The following is a 26,594-nucleotide window of genomic DNA, read 5'->3' on the forward strand; positions in this document are numbered from 1 at the left end:
ACTGAAGCAGACGGTTTTCTTAGGGGACCACACCCCAAGTCTTTGACATAAAGATCTGATCCACAAGGCAGTGGAGCATCGTGGGGAGATGCAGTCCCATGGTAGCCGGTGATCAATGATTGATTCGTACGCCATTTGTTCCTTCAGGATACTGGAGCCAGCCCACGTGCACCATTGGTTTGGAATCAGGGTTTTCCAACTGCCGTAGGTGAACTTCCTGTGTCCACCAACCCGGTTAAAGCGCCGGACATTCACTTTTCGTCCTCTCAATTGCGTAAACAACACCCCTGCCACAAGAAGGCAGTGAATAGGACTTCCCTGGCAGAGGCTATATACGCGTGGCCATGTGAGAGTATTTGGAGAGGGAGAGCGAACTCTCTCCACTCTTGGCCGTACCAGGGCATTCGGAGGCGGTTATCATTAACCCATCCCCAAGAGACTAAACAACCATGAGTTTGCTCTTAGTCTAAAAGAAACAATAAAAACACTAATCACTCTAAAAAGAAGCGTTCATAATATGAATCTTTAGAAAATACCGCGATGAAATTTGGTACACAATACCAAAAAGTGTTAACATAAAAATGTAGTGTAATTATACGAAATCATCGAAAATCAAGTAAAACAAATCAATTTCCACGTACCTCGATGTCTTCTAGGTCGTCCACCACGAAGTCCTCCGCCAATACCTCTTTCTTCACCAACTGGTACAACAAGTCGTGATGCTGAAGCAGATATAGGATTTTGTGGTGTATAACCTGAATGTTGACTATGATAATGATAACGTAGTCCTGCAGTAGATCGATAGCGTGACGAGCATACTTCACATACAAAGAAAGTTACAGTTGTAGTAGCTGTTTGAGGACTAACAAATGTTTGCAAATCACCAACCACTCGTCCATTATTGGATTTATCAGTATTAGAAGCATCGACTATTCGCATCATATCACTAACATTGGATGTATTTACGGGACTATTATTAGTATTATTATTTGACTGATCGATATTACTGAAAACTGGGTTGACCATTGGACCAACTGTACTATTTATTGATGGAGTGTTATGAAAACTTTCCGAAGGCACTGACAAAGGATTATAACGATTCATTGTATCACTACAGTTCGACTGTCTAAATGTATTAGGACGACGACCAGATGAAAAAAATTGTGGACTAGGCTTGTGGAGCGCCTGGTTCGAACTATGACCTTGGGGAAGCGCGTTCGTCGAGCTTGTTCCAGATATCAGAAGTTACATAGCTTCACCCTCAGAGCAAGATTCTGAAGAGAAGAGAAAAAAAGAAAAAGAAACCGAGGAGATTGATGAAATGGACATATTAACTGTAGTTGATGATTGTGTTCCAACGTTTGACTGATTTACATTCATTAAATGAGACCAATTCGCTGGTGTAGCTGACGAACGAACAAATTTCGACTGAGATAATAAAGGTGAACTACGGTCAGAGTTGAATCGATTTTGTATTGAGGACTCATATATACCTGACAAAGATCTATCACTGTTTACTAACGAAGAATTAAGATGTAAAGAGTTTGATGAAGTCGACGGATAAGACGATGATGATGAAAATAAATTCGACGTATTCAACCGATCATTTAATGTATTACAATTTCCGAGTAATTTCCCTTCGTGTTTCTCATTTATTGTCGGCGTAATAGGAGTAGCGTTCAACTGGAAACCGGGTTCATTATCGACATCCCAAGAATCTTTTTTTTTCATACACATGTACACATAACACACAAACAAACATCGAAATAAATGTACGAACAATGTAAAAAGTAAAAATGTATCAAACACATTAGTATTATTAGAGTGGCATTTCGTTGAATAAAAATGTTATACAACAGAACACAACCAAACATAATAACTTCATGGACCTACTTCATTGTGTAACGCCATAATAGTGTATGGTGCAACAATTAAATATAAACAAAACAAATAATTTTATGAAAGAGAACACAACTACTTCATATTACAAAGTTGAAAGCATAAAAGGCCTCAATATTTAAACCGTATATAAATCGATGAAAACGTATACGCATTTCCATTATAAGCCAGATGTATTTTATTGGTAAAGCGGAACTAACTCTGAGCCAATGATAAATGGGCGACAGCTTCAAGGTCACTGTGCATTTTTTTAAAATTACGAACTGACACCAGCTATAATCCGAATATCCTAAAACGTATGCTATGAATCCTAGTCTTAATGTGATAAATAATTTATCAAGCTTCGCTGTCTTCTGATTGGCCAGATGAATAAAGATAACAGGGTCGCTTGGTGGATCACTAATTTTTTTCCTATATTATTTATAATAACACATATTGATAAAATGCACTTCAAACTATGATTGACCACTACTAGTTGATCATTGAGCTCCGACAAATTACTAAGCAATTATAGAAGGTTAATATATTGAAATCGAGGAAGAAAGTGCACGGGACAAAGATAAAACTTAGCAAGTTCACTTATCACTCCATTAGTATAATGATCTAGAGATAAAATCACATGATAGGTAGACAAACATTATAGGTGGTCTATTCAATAAAATACGTTTATAAACAGGTAATTAATTATAGTGATACAATAAGGTTCAGTCTGTAGATGAAAATTAAAGATTTTCTTTGTTTTGTTTAAATAAGAAACATATATCAACAATGTAAGCAAAGATGGATAGTGGTTACCAATGGAATCCAGTTTGATGTACGTTTCGTCCTATTTGGGACTCGTCAGCTGGATGTGCCTGCATCTCAGAGTTGATGTCCACTCTGGGACTCGAATCCAGTACCTTTCGCTTCAAACGCCATCTTGTTATCCACTCAGCTACTGAGTCCTGATAGCCACTTGCTTGTGCCACTGCTAGCCACCATCCATCTTTGCTTATAATGCTTGTGAATTAAGACTATATCGAGGCAATACGCACAGTATGCACATATGCCAATTATAGACTGATCAGTTGCAGCCCTAAACATCAATGGGATGATTGAAACAAACATTACTAAATGAATTTATACATCAACAATGTTTTGAGATTAAAATTTAAAAAAGAAAATTCATGACTAGCATACTACTACAAGTAGATACAGAAAGAACTGGGGTATGTTACTGTAATTTTTATTTGCAAAATAGCTATGATACCGTTTGCATGCTCGAATCGAAATAAATAATTTCTTCACGTGTTTATCTAGAAGCCTCAGACCTACGATCTAATTGACAACCCATTAAAGAAATGAACTTTTGTCATATCAAGTAGCAATGTCGTAGGCCCATAGATTATTCGTCCCTTTAGTAACCTTAAATTCATGTGTACTATTAGCATGAAATTAAGGTTTTATAATACCTTCTTCTAAATGAACATCCTGTATTCATCATGATAGCGTGATGTATATATTACGACTGTTATCTTTTGCGTGAAACACTATCTTATTTTAGTGAAAAGAGTGGGTGAATATTTTGATAAACAGATTTTATCAAATGTATTCTCAGGCGCGCGCACACACACACATGAAAATAATGAAAAAAGTAAAGATAAAAACAGATAATCGAATTACCGTTGCATTCGTTTAGCTTTTCTCTACCAATTCCATAACGTTGAAGCCCTTTCCAACTATCACTCATATGTCTAGTGCCAAGACGAGAAATAGCCCGACTACCACGACGTCCAACAGAAGGACTAGATTTCGTATAGGTATAAGATGGATCATCCAAGCGTGAATCGTTTGCCTGGGATAATTGATAAAAATGTATACAGACGGTTTGGACATTGAAGTGAAAGAATTAAAAATGCGAACTACGTAATATTTTTTCGCTACTATATTGTAAGGTTGCTGAAATATCGACAGTACTTTCATCTAAGTGGTTTGAATAATTGAGTTCATACACTACGTAGAACATTTAGCAAAGGAGTCATGCTACAAATTTAATCTTCAAAATGTTCATATTATTCGAATAAATGGTGTTTTTGATTTGTCGAGCCTCGATGTACTGGGGTTATAATTGCTTAAGCTTAAATAACTTGGTAAGTTACTACTTAAGCTTACCATGATTTGTAAGCAGAATTATTTGACTTTTAGCAACAAAGCTTCCAATTTATTGTTTGCTTTTTTTCTCTGTATAGTTGTGTTCATCAAACGTCGCAAAACGTGAACTAGAGACTGAATCCGATAATAGAACAAAACATGATATTAATGATAGTAAATAATTCATATTGAGATAGTTATTGAGATGATACAAATAACGTGTACGAACCCCTGAATATAGGTTTGTTACAGAGGTTGGGAAAAAGCCAGTTCTCATATGATTAGATAAGATTTGAGTAGTTTGAATGTCAGTAGAGATCATTTAATGGAGTCGACAATGATACACACTCAATAGTGAATTAACAGCTAATAAATGGTTAGAAAAAGAATTCAGTTATCAAGTAGTCAAATATCAGTAGATTGAAATCATAAGTACTTTAGTAAAGTCAAAGTTTCGTAAAAAATTAGGAAATGTTACAAATAGTGATTCATCATTGAAAAACCACTCACTCGAAGTCGACCTGAAAATGGACGGCCAAGGTGACGTTTCGTAAATCTTCTACCTCCTAAACGACTACTCAGTGCAGGAAAATTTTGGGAAGAACGGTTAACTTTCTGATTGACCATTTTTCGATTATATTTTGTCATTTTCAGTGAACACATAGATCGTGTTTTGCCTCTTCTTCCGTTGCCACTCATAACGAAACCATTATTACCTCCACCAGAACTGTTATTACCACTTCCTCCCGTCCTGCGTCGTCGTCCAGTAAACCAATCTGCATCACCGCCACCGTCATCATCATCATCTATCTCTTCCCCTATCTCTCCATCAAAATCCTCTGCATCATAGTCCCGGTTTTGATTATCATCATCTTCAGAGACATTATCTAAATCGTAGGTTTTAGTATAATCTGATTTATTTAACATTATATGATTATTATTGCTATGCTGTGTTTCATGAGTACCATCTTGTAAATCGGATAAATTGACATTATCGGAATTTGTCCTATGATTTTTGTTTATACGTTTAGTCATTGTCAACATTCCATCAAATGATTGTGTACTATCATCACCACCACCACTGATGCCACCGAAAAAGCCTGGAGTATTCGACGCCGATCCTCCAACTCGACCATTTAAGAAGCATACACTATCCTGACTTCGATCACTAACAATATAATCGTGCTCTTCATCATCGTGTAACATGGATGTTATTATCGCTGGGTTGATTATTGCATCACGAGAATAATCACCATGATTGTCATAAAGTATTTTTCGTTGGAACGAATTTGAGTGGACATTAGAATTGTTTGTTCCAACAAAACCTGAGTGCTGTAATCGGTTAGTTGAGTTATTATTATTATTATTATTATTATTATTATTATTATTAGCATTTGTATGACTGACAGACACTCGAGGATTCAGAGCATCCAAGTAGTTAGCTAAACTTGATGGTATTGAGAGACCGGATATAGCATAAGCTTTTCTTGTAACAACAGGAACTAAGCAAGTTGGAAGAAAATAGAAATAAATTGTATGACACTAAATGGTGTTATATAATTACATATAGGTATATAGATACACTAGTAGTTATAATACTCAAATTTTTGAGGCCCACATCAAATACTTGCATTAAGGCATCCGAGTAGCAGCGAACTAACTGTCAAACCCAAGTCTCTGAACGTGTTAAAAAGAACTCATGTTATTTCCATGATGATGCCAGTGAGACAAGAAAATACAAGTGTACTCGTTTTATTTATCATCTTAAGAATCGACTCCTTCAGGTTTCAGAATAGCATTTAAATATGTGTTGAGAATATGGTAAAAAAGACAGAGTAAAAATGTTTGTATGGCGGAATACTGGATTTTATGATCCAGAGAAAGATAAGTAGTGAGTGCTTCGGTTTTGGCATTCGGACAGTATCCCAGCCCTTACACAAATACAATGATTTATGTGGCGCATATCTATTTGGTACCTTCCTGTACTAATGTTTATGTGTTTAAATAAATAAAATAAATAAGTGAATGTATCCGCGTCAATTAAGACGATTATGAGCCATGTTTCGAAATGTCGCCAGCTACTGATCGTAACTATTGTAGAACTTAAAACCATATTGTTCGCACTTATCAGCATGACTCAAAATAACAGTCGATGAATTCATACGGCCGCCTCTATCTATTTTCTAACCTAATTCTATACTAGTGAATATCGCCTATCGAGATCATCCAACAACCGTGAAAATAAATGCTCATACTATGCACTTTAAAAAAAGCAACAATGGTACAACAATGAACCCAGTGTATTCTTCAAATTTTACTTGTTCATTTACTCTATTTAAATGATTGAAAAACAGTACTTAAAGTCAATCAATCAGTAATTAGAACGCAACCGAGAACCTGATAACTACATACATCGATTTAAGTTGTCATAGCCAATTGGCGCAGAGTAATGAAATTGTTATGCTGAAACCCAGAATAGTTGAGACAGTGAAAATATGAGTGGTAATAAAAAAGATTATGCTTCGAAGATACAATTCAAGAAAACATAAGTCAGTGGAGAAAAAAAAAGAAAGAGGGGTTCAGAAATTTAAAATTTAAGAGAAGACTGAGTGCTTAAAGATATTTTAGCGCCTGTGTTCATATCAATACGTTTCAGTACATATATTAACACAATTATAAACGCGATCGCAAGTGTAAATTAATCAAGAGAAGCGAAGATTATAGACTACAGTTTAAACTATATCTTTAGTTACATATTTAGAAGTAAGCACAAAACTAAATCAAGCATCTTATTCAGCAAACGTTTAGACCACGAAAAAGTTTACACTGTGACTTAAATCCAGTATGTATCGTTTCAAAAGTTAACGCGTTGTTTACCGATTTACTGTGCCCAGACAACCATAAACTTGTTCAACTGACTGGTATTCATAAACATCTGAAAGTTCCCGTTGTTGACATTTAGAGTTGAGTCCGACAAATCTCTATTGCCAAGTAATAATATCATATTTGTTGATTGATATTAAACACAACCAGCCAACGACTTAATACATCAAATTTGCTTCAAAACAATAATAGACCATTCAAATGATTTTTCATGAGATTTATCCAGTAAACAGCAATAATAGTAAGATTTACCTAAGTCAGACGAGACTCCCAGGGCTTTCAATCCATTCTGTAACGTACACCAAAGTTTTTGATTAGCAGTCTTACGCTTCTTATGGGGTGACTGATAGTCCAAATGCCAACGATAACGAGGAAAACGTAAGTAAACATGGGGATCTTTAGATGGTGATTCTGTAAATAAATCAATTAGAATAAAACGATGAATATCTATTTACGAAGAAAGTATGTTAAAAGGAATACCTAAGTCTACACAGTATGTTCAATAAACAGGCGAATTGAGATTATGAGAAGTTTATTGAACAAGATTCCAGGGTACGTCAATCGTATCCCCTTTAAAATACTGAACATTTTTGGTAATACATGTGTTTTGAGCCAGTTTCCATTGTTCAAAACAGACTTGAAAGTCCTCAGGAGTCAAATGTATTAACTCTGTTGTCAACTGTAAATTTCTAATGAAATTTAGGAAGAATAATCAAGAAATACAAATGATCACTGTATACGAACATGAGACAATAAAGAGAATAGACCTTTTTAAGTGGATCAAGGCATTTCAGTGAGGACTGGAATGATAAGTCAGTCAGTCACAATATAGAACTTCGTAAGTACGTCAGTCAGTCAGCTACAACGTAGGACCAGGCACATATATACATCGGTCCAAGTTGCCATACCTCGTTAGCACAACAAGATCAACACCGGATTCATAGAAGTAATTAATTTAGTGGTGGTAGTATATAAAGAAAGGTTGTATATAAGGATATAGTACAGGAAGGAAGAGAGATATGAAGCAATTTTAATTGTAAGGTTTAAGGGAAGATAAAGAGTGTATACACCTACGCCATTGTGATCGATTCTGAGCCATGTCACCTAGAGTCTTCAACCATTGGTTACAATAGTCATGCGGACCCCAACCAAGTAGTCTGCATCTGCCAACATGGTTCAGACTAGAAGTTAGTGACTTCAAACACTGATGCCACGTTTTGGTTTGATCGCCCCTAACTCTTTTCCATTAAATAGTAACCAAAGTTCTGTAAACAAATGATGGTATTTAATTCATTTAGTTAAATCGCTCAACTTTCATTCATTGAATCTCAGATTCAAGCTTTACTTTATCTACTTCATTCTTGGATACCTAGATAATATAAAATGAATGACTCGTAGTTTATCATAGAAGTTTTCGTCGGTTTACTAAATCCAGAGATGTTCGATATCAATTCAAATTGTTACAGAATTTTGACTATATTATCTTGTCAAGTCAGAGGTTATATATTAAAGTGGTTGCCCCCAAATGCCCTGGTACGGCCGAGAGTGGGAAGAGTACGCTCTCCCTCTCCAAATGCTCTCACATGGCCAGCGAACATATAGCCTCTGACAGGGAAGTCCTATTCACTGCCTTCTCGTGGCAGGGGTGTTGTTTACGAAATTGAGAGGACGAAAAGCGAATGTCCGGCGCTTTAACCGGGTTGGTGGACACGGAAAGTCCACCTAGGAGAGTTGGAAAACCCTGATTCCAAACCAATGGTGCACGTGGGCTGGTTCCAGTATCCTAAGGGAACAAATGGCGTACGAATCAATCGTTGATCACCGGCTACCATGGGACTGCATCTCCTCACGATGCTCCACTGCCTTGTGGATCAGACCTTCAGGTCAAAGGATCTGGGTGTGGCCCCCTAAGAAAACCGTCTGTTTCAGTTCGGGCACCTGGGCAGTATCTCAGCCCTCAAGCAAATCGAATGAGATTTGTATGGCGCATATGTATCTGGTGCCCATTTGTACCAATATTTATGTGTTTAAATAAAATAAATAAATAAAATATTATCTTGTCAAGTCAGAGGTTATATATTAAAGTGGTTGGTTTTAACATTCTAGCCATCCATAATTAAGTGTTAAGATCGTTGAACATATTATACTTTTCATAGTTTTACTTACTATTCTTTTTTCATATTTATGACTATGCATCATCTTGATGTAAATTTATGACTTATTCATTAAGAAATTGGACTTTTAACCAAATGAGTTTTGTTTGAATTAGTTGAATCAGTGGTCTATTGAAATCTTTGAGCGTCTGCAGCCACGATGATTGGCATGGATGGATAGTAGTGTGTCAATAATAGTTCCGAGCTAATGATTGTTTTCAGCTTACAAAAGGCAGTTCCATACTCTTTTGTCCAGTTACAACTAGTATTCTTACTCAGAAGATAATTCAGTGGGGCGCGGACGCAACGAAAATCTCCCACCAGACAGCCTGTTAGACATCTTTAATGCGCCCGTAGTCCCAACACAGGAAGAAGCACAACGACAAGTCGATCTACGATCCAGAAGGTGATCACTACGCCAACGGCGACAGACTGTCAGGATGCAAGTGGACCCCAAGAATGCTCGTTATTAAAAGGGGAGGTTTTGGGGATGTCAGATCCCCAGAACTCCCTTGGTGAATCACTTACTTTTGCTATTTTATTATGAAAATTTGAATTTCTTTGTTTTCGCGCCAAAATCGCTCTTTTAACCTTCATGTCGTATTTTCCACTTGGAAAACTCTTAAACGCTATTGGTCCGTTATATCTTTTAGTATGCTATTTTGTAACGCTTCCCAAGGACAATTTTATGCTGTATATATATATATACGTTTGATTTGTATCAGTTGTGCTTCCGGTCGCTTACGGAATATATCTTCCCAACTTCCAACCTGGGCTTCTCACTCTAGTCAGCGGGTCTGGGAAGCGTCAGAATAAATAACTTATTGGTCTTTGGTCACAAGTCTTTGTTCCATTCGCAAACTAGGTGAACTCTTAATTGCTTCAACATAACAAAACCATTCGAAAATACCTAAACTTACCTGTAATTTGAGAGTAGGATGAAGTCGATGGACTTCACGATTACCATCGGGTAAACGGAAAAGTAATTCAATAACCGCTTCACCAGGTGCTGGAGTAGGTAATTCAGTTAAAATATCTGATTTCAAATCATTATTAGATGTTGATTCATTTAACTTTTCTGGTGGTCTTAACGGTCTTCTTGCTGTAATAAATGCTGTAGTCGATGAAACAAATGATGAACTACTGGGCTTTTTAGGATAGTTAACTACAATGCAATCATCATCTTCATATGTATTATGGCTGAGTTGCTCTTTATCTTGTTTATGATCACGTTGTTGTTGGTCAATACCAGTGTCTGAACGTTTATTGCCATTCATATATTCCTCATCATCATCATCGTCATCATCATCATCATCATCTGTGAGAACTATCTCATCCTCATTATTGGACTGGGTAAAAAATAAAAAAGTAAATAAAAGCGATTGCAATAATTTCAGTTAAAAAGATGACTACTACGAATGATCATTGAATGAACCAGGTATGAATATGTTAAATAACAATATTGGAATAGTGGAAATTGGACTGATGGAGTGTTGTATTTTCGGGGCTGAAAAGTTTAATAATTATGAACCTTTCATTCATCTTTTCAAATAAAAACATCATTGGTATACATACTTCAAGAAAAGACGTAATCTACTAAAATGCTTTCTCACAAGTCAGCAATAAATTGTTCCAAGCCGATGGAATCACACTGATTTCTTCGTAGATAAATGATTTGCCATCAGTAATTCTCATTCCTTCCTTCTTTCTTCTGAAGTATAGACTGATGATGTTAATATATATATATATATATATATATATATATATATATATATATATATATATAAAGACAATGGTGAGAGCGACGGTTTACATTCTATAGTTTGAATCACATGCCAACCTTAGACAACTAAAAGAAACCAAGAGGCGTCAGAGACAAGCTTGTTTCTTGTATAGAACTCTTTAGCAGTGGGAAATTCACATGTTATCCATTGAACAGTCTAAAAGTTAAGTGTATGTCCTAAGATCTAAAGGTCATGGGGTTCGGATTCTCGGCAAGGTTGTGAATGTGTACTATTAAAAACTTTCATACCGCAACAAACCAGTTGTTCAGTGTTTATCACATTCTAATGGTTTTCTAAGATCAGTTTATGATATAAACCATAAAACTCAACAATCTCAACTAGACTCTCTTCACCAGTTGAAATCTTACTACGTATAAACAAGTTAATATACGTAATTTTTGCCAAAAAATATCATCCAAGGGTACAATTCCATAAATTGAAAATAAAATTAGACATATTAGTTTATCTACTCTACATTTCAACTCAGTTAAGTAGACAAACATGGATATCTCTATTTAGTTTGCTTATTTCAATGTTCTTACATGTGCGATAGTCATTTTCAGTAGGCTGTTAGTTGTGTTTTGAAAACCATTGGACATTGATTCGGTGGACAAATAACCGTGCTGTCTTTTACCCTTATACACAACGGAAACCTAAAAGATTTATTTTTCGGGGGGGGAGTGTAAAATCCAAGCAAGAAGTAGCGTCTAACGAATGAAAACGATAAACCAAAACAGAAGAAAACCTTCGTAAAGTACAAACGAAAGTCGAACTGAAACATCTAAAGTGTAGAGAAGGAGATAAAGAAGAAAGATGACATCAAATTTATAGAATATAAATCATGAATAAAATAGTTTATTATAAATCAATTGATTTGTATATACTTTGTTATGTCTTGTTACTAGGGTTGAGTATGGAATACGATGTTACGGATCTAGGAACGAGGATGACTGAGCTACTCTAATACGTTCGGTTCTCTTTGGAACTGACAACAACCAACTATAAGCAACACATCAAACATCGACAGCTTACACATGAAGAAGACGGGATTGCATGTAACTTGATATTTGTGGTAGAACAAGCAACTCAAGCGAAACTGGTGCAAAAGGTGTTACTATGTAGTGCCGCGATTCATTAATCGTTTACTTCGATAACCGTTATGATTCTAATCTTAACGGCGCGTAAAATCAGAAGACAAAGGATAGCAGCAACTACAGTTTATTGTCGAATAACTCAGGTTAGAAAGTTAACAACACCTGAGCGAATATCAACGAGCGAGTGAACAGGCGAATAAGCGAAGGAAGCAAACGAGGAGCAAGCGAGCGAATAGCAAGCAATTACATAGGCAATTTATAGTCAAATTTGATAAGGGCACAGCAAACCAAAACAAAGGCTCATAATAATATTTGCGTGCGTACACATATGAGGAGGAGTATGAGTCATCGAATGATATTTAAGCAGTCAACATTTCGGATAGAGTGTCATGTGCTCTAGTGGTATAGCAGTGCAAAGAATATGCAAATTGTCACTATCCCAAATAACGATGTCTGTTAAGTAAGTTAATAAAAAGGGCTTAACCAAAATTGGCTATAATCGAAATTGATTGTAGGATGGTTGCTATAACTATAATAGCAGAATATAATCTCCAAGTATGTATCAATTTAGCCAACTAAAAAAAAGATGACAACCAATCAGAGGGAAAAGATTATGTGGAAAATCGAATTGGTAGAAAGTGTGTGAGAGTGGTTATCGATCATGAAGATATTTTAGCCTATCTAATAAAATTCGACTTTTCTTGCGACTACCTTAGAATGTTTCTAATTAAAAAAATATAATAGTAATTCGAATGAAATATAACGTTGAGAGGAAGGGAAAACAACAATATTAAATAAAGTTTACGCTTGAAATATTACGTATATACAAACATTGACTGTTTAGTTTGCCCCTAAATGCCCTGGTACGGCCGAGAGTGAAAAGAGTACGCTCTCCTTCACCAAATGCTTTAATATGGCCACGCGTATATAGTCTCTGACAGGGAAGTCCTATTCACTGCCTTCTCGTGGCACTACTGTTGTTTGCGAAATTGAGAGGACGAAAAGCGAATGTCCGGCGCTTTAACCGGGTTGGTGGACACGGAAAGTCCACCTAGGGGAGTTGCAAAATCCTGATTCCAAACCAATGGTGCACGTGGGCTGGCTCCAGTATCCTAAGGGAACAAATGGCGTACGAATCAATCGTTGATCACCGGCTACCATGAGACTGCATCTCCTCACGATGCTCCACTGCCTTGTGGATCAGACCTTCAGGTCAAAGGATCTGGGTGTGGCCCCCTAAGAAAACCGTCTGTTTCAGTTTGGGCACCTGGCCAGTAACACAGCCCTCACACAAATCTCATTTGATTTGTGTGGCGCATATGTACCTGGTGCCCCTTTGTACCAATATTTATGTGTCCAAATAATAACTGTTTAGTTTACATTTATATGTTTTAAGAGGAAATGAGATCTTCCATATTTGAATACTACAATTACTAACAAATGTACACATGAGCTACTACTAATACCGTGGTGTATGCTACTTATGTTGACAGATATCAGTAATATAAAACAACACCAATCAGAAGTGAAATGCCTGACAGAAGAAGATTGATAAGATCAAATTAGAGAAAACAGCAGTGTAAACAGAGAATAATTGTAATAACAACAGAATTGAAAGAACCATGAAATATAATAAATATATTTTTGTTATATCCCAATGAGTGCAAATAATGCATTTAATGTATAGTTTTCATATTTTACGAAGGGACTCTGTAATTTTGCACTGGAAAACAAACTAGTTCTCCCAACCTGATTTCTCGTATACCACACTACTAATAATAATAATAATAATACTACCGTAAACTTCTTCAGAGTACTTTTATCAAGAAAATATCTACACACCACTTAAAGCATAAAAAAAGTAATGACAGTATAAAATTCTGAAGATCGCTGAACTGCACTGAAAGCATGAATCGATGAGTGTTAGACTACTGTTAAAAAACTTATCATGAATGTGCACTGATGAAGAGCCTCATACTAGGACGAAACGTTAGTCCAGAGCTTTCAGGTTCTCAATGATAGTCAAACATTGATCGGCTAATGATTTTAATGGAAGAGTAATGTGTTAACTTATATAACCGATTAGCAAAACTAACCCTCTATATATAAACAGTTTAGATTAGATCTGAACACATAAACCTGATGTAAAACGATGCCATATAGTGGTAAAGAACATTCGGATTACAACCAGTAGGTTGCAATTTCATCTTACTAAGGACCTCTACCCTTCTACTTCGATTTGAACAATTGAGTATTATTGCTTTGAGCCTTTTTCAAGTAGCAGTAGTATAGCTTAAAGCCAAATGCAATAAATCGATACATGATAAATAAGCTTACATTACTATAATATTATAGAATAATTTGACTTTAATATTATCTTACCAATTGTCGTTTAGCTTCCTTTTTAGATGCTTCAATAGCTAGTTGTAATTGTTCTTCTTCAGTTAAATCTAACGGATTAGTAGTTGTACAATTTATTTGAGATGAATGTACACTATTCGACAAGTCGATGTATTCAACTTCCTAGATTTAAATAACAATAATAATAATAATCAATCTAAAACAGTGATCAACTTAAGAACAAGCTCAAAGTGGTTACAGAAAAAAAGAATTTTCGAATGCATTGGCATTTCATTTTATAAATGTACCTGATTTTTCACTTCACTTCACGATGCACGAATTGATGTAATCAACTTGGAGTTGTGCAATATATTTGTAGGTTAGCGTATTACAGGATTCTCAAAGGCATAATAGATCAAGTATGTTTCGAGCCATGGTTTTATTAAGGAAAAGTTGGATATATATTAAATATCCAGGACCTACCAGTCTCGCGCCAGATCATTTAACCGATAGACCATTGAGCCGGCATACATGGTGTTTATGTCTAACTTCAACCAATCCATAAAGTTGAGCAACTGCTCACCAATTGTCATCAGTGAGTTGATATCTCACAACAGACGTCGTTTGAACTCCACTGGTCCTGGGTTCGAATCTCGCGAGGCGAGGTCGTAGATGCGCACTGCTGAGGAGTCCCACAATAGGACGAAACGGCCGTCCAGTGCTTCCAGGTTTTCCCTGGTGGTCTAGCCTCAATTGACTCACGCTTTCAACTATGAAAATATCCAGATACCGATTTATTATGTTTTTTTTACAGTTTCCATGCAAAATTTGAATAACAACCTTATTATTTTTGGACTAATGATGCTCTATCTGACTTTTTAAGCTGATGTACACAAGAGCAAGGTTGAAACTTGCAACTTATAAAGTTTTTAAAGCAGAGCTTAGGAGAGATATCTTATAATTTTCTGCATAACTCATTTACCAAGTACATAGTTATGCATCCCAATTTTAGTCAAAGTTTCTGTGAGCGTTATAATATTTATTTATTTATTTGAACACATAAATATTGGTACAAAGGGGCACCAGGTACATATGCGCCACACAAATCAAATGAGATTTGTGTGACAGCTGTGATACTGTCCGGGTGCCCAGACCGAATCAGGTGGTTTTCATAGGGGACCACACCCAGAGTCTTTGACCTAATGATCTGATCCACAAGGTAGTGGAGCATCGTGAGGAGATGCAGTCTCATGGTAGCCGGTGACCAAGAATTGGTTCATACGCCATTTGTTCCCTTAGGATACTGGAACCAGCCCACGTGCACCATTGGTTTGGAATCAGGGTTTTCCAACTCTCCTAGGTGGACTTTCCGTGTCCACCAACCCGGTTAAAGCGCCGGACATTCGCTTATCGTCCTCTCACTTTCGTGAACAACACCCGTGGCACGAGAAGGCAGTGAGTAGGACTTCCCTGTCAGAGGCTATATACGCGTGGCCATATGAGCGTTACAATAACAACAACATCAAGTCCAATAAATGAATTAATAATACTATAAATAACAAACTTTTATACGCTACTTCAAAAAAAAACCCGGATGATATAAGAATGCAGAAATGAGTATCCATAATAGTTTTCATTAACTTAGACAACACGATCCGTATTCGTTTGGAATAAGTCGAGTGATATATCAGTCAGTCAGTCACAACATAGAACTTTGTACGTACGTACATCAGTTTGAGTTGCCATACCAAATTAGTACAGAGATACAGTTGTCGATTCAAATCCATAATGGTAGAAGTATTAAGAGTATAAGCATTAATATGAAAGATTAGGGTAATACATGATAAACTATGAAAAAAAACTTCAGAACTCTTGATCTAACGTAATTTCTACTAAACATCAAGAATAGTAAATCCAATTACTACTTTTAATAAATTTCATATCACTTTTAACTAACAATATGAAACTAATCGTTAAGATGATTTTGTTTAAAATCATTACTACATAACTATTTAAATGTTTTTTATGCTCATCTATAGAGGATGTTGATTATGTTGTTGTGTTCATTGCTATGTTTAACCCACATAACTTATTCTAGATTCTGGACAGGCCAAATTATTTGTTCTTCTTGATTCACATTTTAACCTTGTTAATTATTCTCTTACCAACCTTGATTGTTTTTATATGAGCGTATGTGTGTGCACTTCTTATCCTATTCATCACATATCTGTAGTTTATTTTCGTGTGACTAGAAATATCGATTAACGCTTGATTAAACTGAGTTGGCCCACACGCCTTTTTCACTGCACGTCATTTCGCTCCGCTCTCTTCATTTCGTTTCTTTGATCGTTTGTCTGGATCAACGATTGTATGAAATACACGTATTCGAAATTCATTCTCGTATTTGACTTATTTAATTTCCTTATTCAATAACGCGATTTTAGTCGATAATTTTATACGAGGATTGACGATATGTATATTTCAACAAAAAATCTGCCTGGAGCCTCTCTGGGGTTACTGCCGGTCTCAAGCACGGATAAAAGAGGGTCGGGCATAGGTTTAGCGACCCCATCCCGTAGAAAACTAACTCGCTAAAAAGAAGCGAACTAGAAAATATTTCAATAATATTCATTCATACGATCGACCTGGAGTCGGATATAGGCCACTAAAATGCCAACACAACTAGTCAATATCACAAATCCGTAAATAACAAAGCTATTTCACTAATTAATTCAAATACTCAGTATATCAGTGTATGAAGCTGACCGCTGAAATCCTAGTACGATATAGTATACACATTGGAGTCAGTTGGTGAATAACAGCCGATAGATAATAAACCAAAAACTATAATGGTCTCTTAGAATAAAAATAGAACTTCCAAATAACATATATTTTGTGATTTTCAGTCAGTCAGTCAGTCATAACGTAGAACTTCGTACGTACGTACATCAGTTCGAGTTGCCATACCACATTAGCACAGGGATGCAGTTATCGATTCAAATCCCATAGTGGTAGAAGTAGTAAGAGTATAAGCATCATGTGAAAGATTAAGGTTTGAAGATGTTATTCAAGGAGTATAATCCAATGAAATCAATTTGGAAAGAGAAAAAGATAGAGACATGAGGAATACAGAAGATTAGAATTTGGCAGAACACAAAGAGTGGGTGCACCTTCACCATTGCAAACGATTTTGAGCCATGTCATTCAAGGTCTCAAACCATCCTTACCTAGTACCCGTTTCCTAACAACTGCATTACTTACCCGGTGGTCCCAGGATATACGAGCGATGCTTCGAAAACACCTATGATCGAATACTAGTAGCCTACGAATATCCTCTACTCTTACCGGCCATGTTTCACTGCCATAAAGTAGGGCGGAACGGACTGCTTCACAGTAACCCCGTCCTTTTGTTGCTAGATGGATATCTCGCCTACGCCATAAATGACGCAAGTTGGCGAAAGCTAGACGAGCCTTCTGTATCCGTGCTGAGATTTCGTCACACACCAGACTACAAGGGCTGATGAGACTCTCAAGATAAGTGAAGCGGTCAACACGCTCAACTACTTCACTCCCTATCATTAGTTCAGGTGTCGATGCAACCCAATCCTGAAGTAACATTTTGCACTTCGAGGGAGAGAATCGCATCCCGAACATGCCTGCATTGTTGCTTATAGTGGTCAGAAGACTCTGCATTTTGTCAGCGTCTTCACCAAATAGAACTATGTCATCGGCGTATTCTAAGTCATTAAAACGTTATACTAATCAAAATTCAATTAATTAATCAAAAACCAGCCATCAAATTACAAGATAAGACTTCATTTATGATAATTTTACATGAAAACGGTTAATTAGAATGAAATTACACAGTGTATCAGTGATTTTAAGCAGTAACCTTGAAATTGTTATACATCTTATTAGCCAATAATTATATATAAACTGTGAAAATAATGAATCTATCGACAAAAGAAAATGTAACGAAATAAAAGTGTGTTTAATACAGCAGTGTCACTTAGCTAACAACAAATAGTTCTAAATTTATGATCAGTTTTATTTTATCTTTGACAATTGGACAGAGCTATGATGGTAGATGTAGACTACCTGGTTGGGATTCGCGAGATGATAGCAATCAATAGTTAGAGACCTTGAATGACATGGCTCAAAATCGTTTGCAATGGTGAAGGTGCACCCACTCTTTGTGTTCTACCAAATTCTAATTCTCTAAATTCCTCATGTCCCTATCCTTTTTCTCTTTTCAAATTTATTTCACTGTACTATACTCCTTGAATAACATCTTCAAACCTTAATCTTTCACATGATGCTTATACTCTTACTACTTCTACCACTATGGGATTTGAATCGACAACTTCATCTCTGTGCTAATGTGGTATGGCAACTCGAACTGATGTACGTACGTACGAAGTTCTACGTTGTGACTGACTGACTTTATTTTATCTTGAAGTAGGTTGGAACTCTACAGAAATCATTCATTCAAAAGGTCAGTATATGTTTGGATCACCTATCAGTAGTTTTCTTATTATCTGACAAAATTAATGTGCTAACTTGTTGGAATATCACCAACTAAATGGTACAGCAATCTAAGAAACATGTACTTGAATTGCCTCGATAGCATAATACAATTTCATCTTCTTTATAGGTATTTTTAATACCGACAAAATAAAATGTCAAGTTACATTCATAAATGATGTTTATCTGATAGATGTACAAAGTTAAGGTAAACATAGAAACTATTATTAAACTCAATTACATAACTGACTACTGAAAGTGTAGAATGATTTGATTGGTCAAACGTTAGATAGTCAGGAAGAATAGACCGATATTGATTTTTTTTTTAGCTGATAACAAGTCATTGAATCCAGATGAGAACATATTTTAACAACAAAAAAAAACATTATTTGGTTTTTTTTCTCTTTGCTTCAATAAACATTATGTTATAATGATAGGACTTCTGGCGTACGCGAATGATTGGTGAGTTTAGTCAAGCAGAAGGATCTGAATTGCGTTATTTTTTTTTGGTTTGATATAGTATATCAATTTAAAAAGAATGGAAAAAGGCAAACTAACATCACCTGAAGAGTTTCAAGAAAAACAAGAATTACTAGAAAGTTGTAGAGCTTAACAAAGATTGTATTTTAATTTGTACGATACCCTTGTTTATGTTTGGCCTTGAGAATAATTTCGAGTACATGATACAACTTAGTTCTGAAACTTATGAACTGTCTCGTAAAAGTAATTTATACTACGTATCACATTTTCAATATTAATGTGACCGATTTCGTCTACTTTCATCTGAAGAAACTGTTGGAAATATTCGAGATACAAGAAACAACTTTGACTTGCATTAATACGGATACATGAGATTACTGGCTTTTGTGGAGCAGGTTAAATCAGCTTCACGAAGTAAGTTGTTTCTAAAGAGATTACCCTGACTCTTGAAAGACGAATCCTGATCAATCAACAGCTCAATACTAGTCAGGTTGGTCAACCAGAGATATCCACACGGTCGAGTAAAATTGGTTTAAAAGGAATAAAAATCAAAAAGTTGTGAAGTGTGGAGGTTTTAGCTACTCAGCGATTCCCATTAGAAATCTGTGTGTAAAAGTAGCATGACCAAACTCTCGATTTATTATAGCTCTAAAACCTGATGTTCTCTTTTTTATCATCCTTTTCTTCTCCTTGTTCACCTTCTTTATTTTCGTCAAGTGAGCATACTTCATACTTCATACTTCATTTCCGAGCACTATTATTGACCCAACGCCATCCTACTTCTCAATATATATATATATATATATATAATTCCAAAATTAATAATGTATGCGTTACACTTACCGATGGATATACATTGTCAGACGTTTGTAAACGTGGCCTTTTCAAATTGAAATGATCAAATTGTTCATGCATTTCTGCATTTGTAACTTCTGCTGGTCTTCTTCGTATACTACTCTGAAGGACAGAATTCGTAAAACGATTGTCAATACTAGTTGAATCTGTTCTACCGTTCCCAGTAAGGTTAATACTACCAATACTACTACTGTCTTGACCATTATTAATAGCAGTAGTGTTGTTTATATTTGTATTGTTATTCGGATTAGTTAGCGTAGTATGTTGTATAAATTGATATACTAGAAGATTATAACAGGAATAATAATATATAATCAAAACATTAACAAGTTGAAAATGAGGAGAGCCTTTAAAAAAGTACGGTTAAAAAGTCTAGATCAAATAACAGATAAAAAAACACATGTCTTTCAAATTAATCTCAGTCAGTCAGCTACAACGTAGGACCAGGCACATTTATGCATCGGTCCAAGTTGCCATACCTCGTTAGCACAACAAGACCAACACCGGATTCATAGAAATAGTTAATTTAGTGGTGGTAGTATATAAAAGATAGGTTGTATATAAGGATATAGTATAGGAAGGAAGAACGTTATGAAGCAATTTTAATCTTAAGGTTTAAGGGAAGATAAAAAGTATATACACCTACGCCATTGTGATCGATTCTGAGCCATGTCACCCAGAGTCTCCAACCATTGGTTACGATAGGCACGCGGATATACATATTCTTAACATAGGTTCCCATTTTGTGGTTTGCCCTACAGACTGACTACATCTAGACGATTTCCACAAACCTAAACTAATTACAATTTTACCAGCTTATTAGTAAATAACTTCGAGATAAATTCTCAAAGTTCTATTTAGTTGTAACTGGTGGAGCTCAGTCATGTCGGGCGTAAGACAGATATCATTGATGCAAATAAACGACGGGTCCGTAAAATAGCGAACTGATTGAAGCTAGAATTGTAAACCACAGCGTATAAATTCAAAGGTCTGAATTTATTTATTTATGTATTTGAACCCATAAATATTGGTACAAGGCGGCACCGAATCTATATGCGCAACACAAAAAAATTGTCACTTCATTTAATGAGTACGTCATGACACCTGAAAGATCAGGGTCCTTGACCTTCAAAGGCCATAAGTACAACCTGTTAGGTTGTCTCATACAAGGCCAAAACATCTGTCCATTATGCCTTCTAGTTTTCATTAGTTCCCTAGATGAAATTAGACTGTGTCACAAAGTAAGATGTTGGGAAATAAATGCCTACAAATTACTAAAGTATTAAACTATGGCAGTAAATAATACGAAAATACAGACAATCCAAATAAAAAAGCAAATGGAACTAATTCTTAACGAAATTAGAAAGATAATTTGTGTTTTCAACTAGTATTAACGGAAGAATTATCAAATATTTAAACAAAAATTTCTAGTTAAGCAACAATGTACTATTATTATTATTTGAACACATAAATATTGCTACAAAGGGCCACCAGATACATATGCGCCACACAAATCTCATTTCATTTGTGTGAGGGGTTGGATACTACCCCGGTGCCCAGACCTAAGCAGGTGGTTTTCTTAGGGGACCACACCCCAAGTCTTTGACATAAAGATCTGATCCACAAGGCAGTGGGGCATCGTGGAAGATGCAGTCCCATGGTAGCTTGTGACCAAGAATTAGTTCATACGCCATTCTATCCTTCAGGATACTGGAGCCCATGTGCACAATTGGTTTGGAATCAGGGTTTTCCAACTCTCCTAGGTGGACTTTCCGTGTCCACCAACCGGTTCAAGCGCCGGACATTCGCTTTTCGTCTTCTCGATTTCGTAAACAACAGTAATGCCACGAGAATGTAGTGAGTAGGACTTCCCTCGCAGAGGCTGTATACGCGTGACCGTGTGAGAGCATTTCGAGAGAGAGGGCGCCCCCCCCCGCTCTCGGCCGTACCAGGGCATTTGGGGGTAGCAACAATGACCGAATCACGACAACAAACCACTTTGTGTAAACAGAGGTCGTGTTAAAAAAAATCCTTCACAGTAGTGATTTTTGATTGGACAAATAAAACTGGAAATTCATGGTTTATTTATTATTTTAAAAGTCTTAGATATACCCACTGTCCAATTATTGTTTATTGATTGGGATTCTTAAATAATTAACTTCCTTTCAAGTACATATTTACAAAATACCTTCGAAGTTCATTGGTCTTAGTTCTTACTACAGGTTTGCATTCATTGATAAACAAAAATCCGAATAGGTTTGACGTCATATTACCGTATTAATCAATGCGATGATTGGTTTATTAAGCAAAAGAAACAAAGTTTAGAAGAAATTAGTGCTTCCCAATTATCCTCTTCAGTGGCGACTTCAACATGAAATAAATCTTCGTATCGTTGGGACAAGCAATCAAACGTGAACATTCACGACAGAATCAAAGAAAAACTCCAAATATAATTGAGTAAACAAATAGATAATGAAGAAGATTACTGCCGCTTCTACCGATGATAAAGATAAGCAGTAGGAAATGTGTGATGATTTAGAGATTTATCAGATGTGATCTTAACGTTCACTAATGAAAATGTTGCGCATTTTCGAACTTAAATTTACGTATTTTGCATGAGGTTTAAAATTTTCGGAAAATGATAAATAATGAAAAACTGCTATTCTTAAACAACTCTGAGTAACTTCACTTAGTATTGTTTGTTTGAATCTTCCCATCGATGTGTTAGGGCTGCAACTGGTCAGTCTCTAATTGGCATATGTGCATACTGTGCGTATTGCCTCGATATAGCCTTAATTCACAAGCATGGTAAGCAGAGATGGATAGTGGCTACTGGGTTCGAGTTCCAGAGTGAACATCAACTCTGAGATGCAGGTACATCCAGCTGACGAGTCCCAAATAGGACGAAACGCGCGTCATGGATTCCACTGCTAGCCACTATCCAACTCTGAGTAACGTTTTGGGAAACAGATCAATTTGGAACACAATTTCCCTTCACGAAGTTTTATCTTTTTTTCTCTATCGACTGGTTAAATTTGTCTCTAAGATCATTTTCACTGATAGCAAACAACTTATGAAATTGTTCACAAGGATTTCGTTCGTCAGCTGATAATACAACATAACTTCCGAGACTAGACAACTGTAAAATACAATCCAAAGAGTTGTTGGACATTACTGTGAAGCTGGAAATGTGGATGGTTAATTAAAACCTTAGTGGTTTAAAATTAATGCGCTCACCACAAGACCTTAAGGTCCTGGTGTTCAACTCTGTGAGGATTCATGAGTGAGTACTACTGTGAAATCTCAATGTATGACGAGGTTAATTCTTCCCTAAAACCATCTAAAAACCAAATGAATTCATTATTATAAAACTAAGCATAACTAGAACTAGAAAAAAATCAACTGAATGCTTTAGCTTGTCTGTTTGAATACAACACATTAACGATTAGTTTGAAAGACGGAAAGATTACTATTATCTTGAAATTAATTTCTCGGAATCCAAAAATAATTGTGTATCTATAAATTCAGCTGCTCCTGTGGAGAAAGCTATATTGGGCGCACTACCAGACAATTGAACCAAAGAGTTAGTGAACACCTCCCTTCGTGGTTAGGAAAAGGTATGGTCAAGTCGATACGGAGCTCGATTCTTTCACACTTGATTGATAGCGGTCATGAAGTTGACAGAAACCAGTCTTTTAAAGTTATTTATCGTATTCCTACTATTTTTCCTTATGGGGTTCGATCTCGTCTCCTACACATAGCAGAAGCTATAGGAATTCGATCCAACAACCCAAGTCTTTGTGTTCATAAGAAATTTGTAACACCCTTATCTCTCCCTTGGCCTTGATAAATAATTTTATTTTCCATACTCTTTCTTCGTTTATTTTTCTTCACCCCCCTATCAATTATTTACTTATAATTTTTCTAATATTCGATTCCAATTATCTGAACACTTCTTATTACGTAATCTTATAATTTCTATGAATGTTATTTCAGTGTCTATATTTTTCTAATCATTGACCTATTTTCCTATTATGTAACATTGATTCAAGCCTTTTATTATTCTTATCACAACTAGTACACCTGTCATTACACTATCAATTTGTACTTTTCACTTATTATCAATTTTGATTATGTAATCTATTCCACTGTTATCATTGACTCATAAACTGCCTTGATTGGTTTAATAATTTCGTATATGCATATAAATATTACTGTATATTAGAGTAAAGCCTGATGAGGATCTAATCGAAAACAATATTGTTCGCTTATATATGTTGTTCCAAAAATAATTATCGAGTTCATAACATCTCAGAGTATAGTCGTTCATCTTTAGTCCTAAATCATATCATTGGGTATTTGACTCCTTTTTTCTTTTAGATAAAATTCATATCATGATGACTGATCTTGAGTAGAATGAAAGAGGAGTATTTCTAATCATCTTACATAATAAGTAAGTCATTTCACCTATTGATTCAAATATTTGCCTTAGTTTCCAATCAAAGTAGGCAGTAGGAAGCTAGAATATTGATTGAATAATCAAGCATGCAATCCGTATACTTATATATATTGACTGCATTTCGATGTTTCCAAAAACACACACACATGTGTAGTAGTGTGTTCGAGGTATTCGTTGAATACATACAAGATGACTGAAAAAATATAAGGTCACTCAGCTACGACACATTGATTTATATATCCAGACTAACTCAAAATACGTTTGCTAGTAGTCACACCAACACTGTAGCAATAGTAGTGTAGACCTAGCCAACCAGTCAGTGGAAGGATTAACAACCACGATGACGATGACAAAGAGATAGCTAAAACGCATAACATTTACAAGAGAATAAATTTAAGCTTAGATTGTCGTTCCATTAGTCGTCAATTCACCAAGAATGTCAACATGGAAACATACACTTTCGTAGATATGTATTTATACATAAACACACATATGTAGATTCATAGTAACATTCATCCAGTATGAAAAATGGAGAATGAAAAACACGCACGTCCGCACACAACTACAGGGTGATTATATGTGTGTGTGATAGGAAGGGCTTGATCTACCATTTAATGATCACATGATTGCCTATGTGAACTTTAAGTACGCATACACACACGTGCGCGAGCGCATTTATCGACCGGATAAGGATGATTGTTGTGAATCTATATCTTTCAGATAAGTCAATCAGAAATGTACCGAGACATTTTATAAGCATTCAGGTAACTGACACCTATTTATCCCTAAATGATCTGTACTTGAAGGTAGAATTCAACATTTCCAGTTGTAGGAGAGAGGATTTAAGGTCCCATTTAATCAAATCAGAATGATAGGGCAGCATAGAGGACAGAGAAAACCAGTTCACACCTTCAAGTTAAACTGTATACATTTAAGATTGCATGAATCTTGGTTTAAAATAGTCTACCACTGAAATATGGAGTAAATATTTGTGTTAGGGGGTTGCTGAAACTCTGTTTCTGGATTTCTTACGGTATGCGGCTCGACGGTAAAATCCATCTACAATAATATTGAGGGAACAAATGCTCCCTGTGGAGCGGAATCCGTAATCCAGTCAGTGACGATATGAGTCACTTATGGAGTGACTCATTATTAACTAGAAACAAGGTTAACAGAATCAGAATGCATACATCGATTCAGATGTTCGTATCAGCAAGTAAAAGTATCATAAACAAATTCTTACAAATAAACGAACAAACATAGATACACACACAAACAACGCAAAACAAACTGAAGTACAGGATTCTCTATGTATTACAAAGAAAGGTGTATAATCAATTCAGCAGTCTAATAAACAAATATCATGTATACGACAGAAAGCTTTACCAACCTGAAAAAAAAGTCAAGCCTTACACAAATGATCTGATGAAAGTAAGAAGTATGTACCCCTTAAGTTTCAAGTGTGAGAATAACCATCTCTTTTCAATATTCAAGTACAGTGTAATAGTATTTAGCACTTTCGAGTACTTTTCCGCTGATTTAGTGGGCCACAGAAGCACACGAACATAATTTTAGGTCATCACACGTCATAATAGAGGAAAATAAGGAAAAAAAGAAACTAGCTTTAGAATTGATTAGATAGATGTGCGCAAACGAAAAAAAACCCCAGAATATAGGGAATGTTTGTGTGAGCAGAATTAATAGGTGCGTGCACAACTAGAAAAATCAAATAGCTGCAGAAATGAGGATATACAACTTGGTGGTGATCGGAATCAGTGACACCTATTGGACCAAAGCTGGACAGAAAAGGTTAGATTCGGGAGAGATGTTTCTGTACTCGGGTCGCGAAGAGGAAACTGCCCCACATACTCAGGGAGTTGCTCTGATGCTGTCCAAAGAAGTACGTAAAGCACTTATAACATGAGAATCCCATGGACTAACGATTATCAAGGCATCCTTCAAAATAAAGAGGGAGGGGATCACAATGAATGTC

At 35.9% G+C, this 26,594-nt stretch overlaps 3 protein-coding genes across 3 annotated transcripts in view; all 3 read right to left on the reverse strand.

Annotated features, from left to right (window-relative positions):
* Positions 1-1,245: 1,245 nt before the first annotated feature.
* Smp_131530 (hypothetical protein) lies at positions 1,246-7,302 on the reverse strand (the record flags this gene model as incomplete). The annotated part of the gene is given in 6 exon segments (XM_018790270.1): positions 1,246-1,366; positions 1,370-1,718; positions 3,562-3,733; positions 4,540-5,361; positions 5,437-5,531; positions 7,257-7,302. Coding segments are annotated over 6 exon segments (1,605 nt in total).
* Positions 7,303-9,886: 2,584 nt separating this feature from the next.
* On the reverse strand, positions 9,887-10,342 carry Smp_017110 (hypothetical protein; the record flags this gene model as incomplete). Its single annotated transcript, XM_018790271.1, has 1 exon — positions 9,887-10,342. The coding sequence occupies one exon, from the start codon at positions 10,340-10,342 to the stop codon at positions 9,887-9,889; it is 456 nt and encodes a 151-aa protein (XP_018655631.1).
* A 3,974-nt stretch (positions 10,343-14,316) lies between these two features.
* The window catches only part of Smp_131520 (putative hypothetical protein), a gene marked incomplete at both ends in the record, with an annotated part of 32,372 nt that continues 20,094 nt past the window's right edge, over positions 14,317-26,594 (reverse strand). Inside the window, 2 exons of the mRNA XM_018790272.1 lie at positions 14,317-14,466; positions 20,131-20,423. Of these exons, the coding sequence (XP_018655632.1) occupies positions 14,317-14,466; positions 20,131-20,423 (443 nt within the window). The remainder of the gene's footprint in view (positions 14,467-20,130; positions 20,424-26,594) is intronic.

The sequence above is a fragment of the Schistosoma mansoni genome, chromosome W, assembly GCF_000237925.1.
Source record: "Schistosoma mansoni strain Puerto Rico chromosome W, complete genome".
Classification (NCBI taxonomy): Eukaryota; Metazoa; Platyhelminthes; class Trematoda; order Strigeidida; family Schistosomatidae; genus Schistosoma; species Schistosoma mansoni.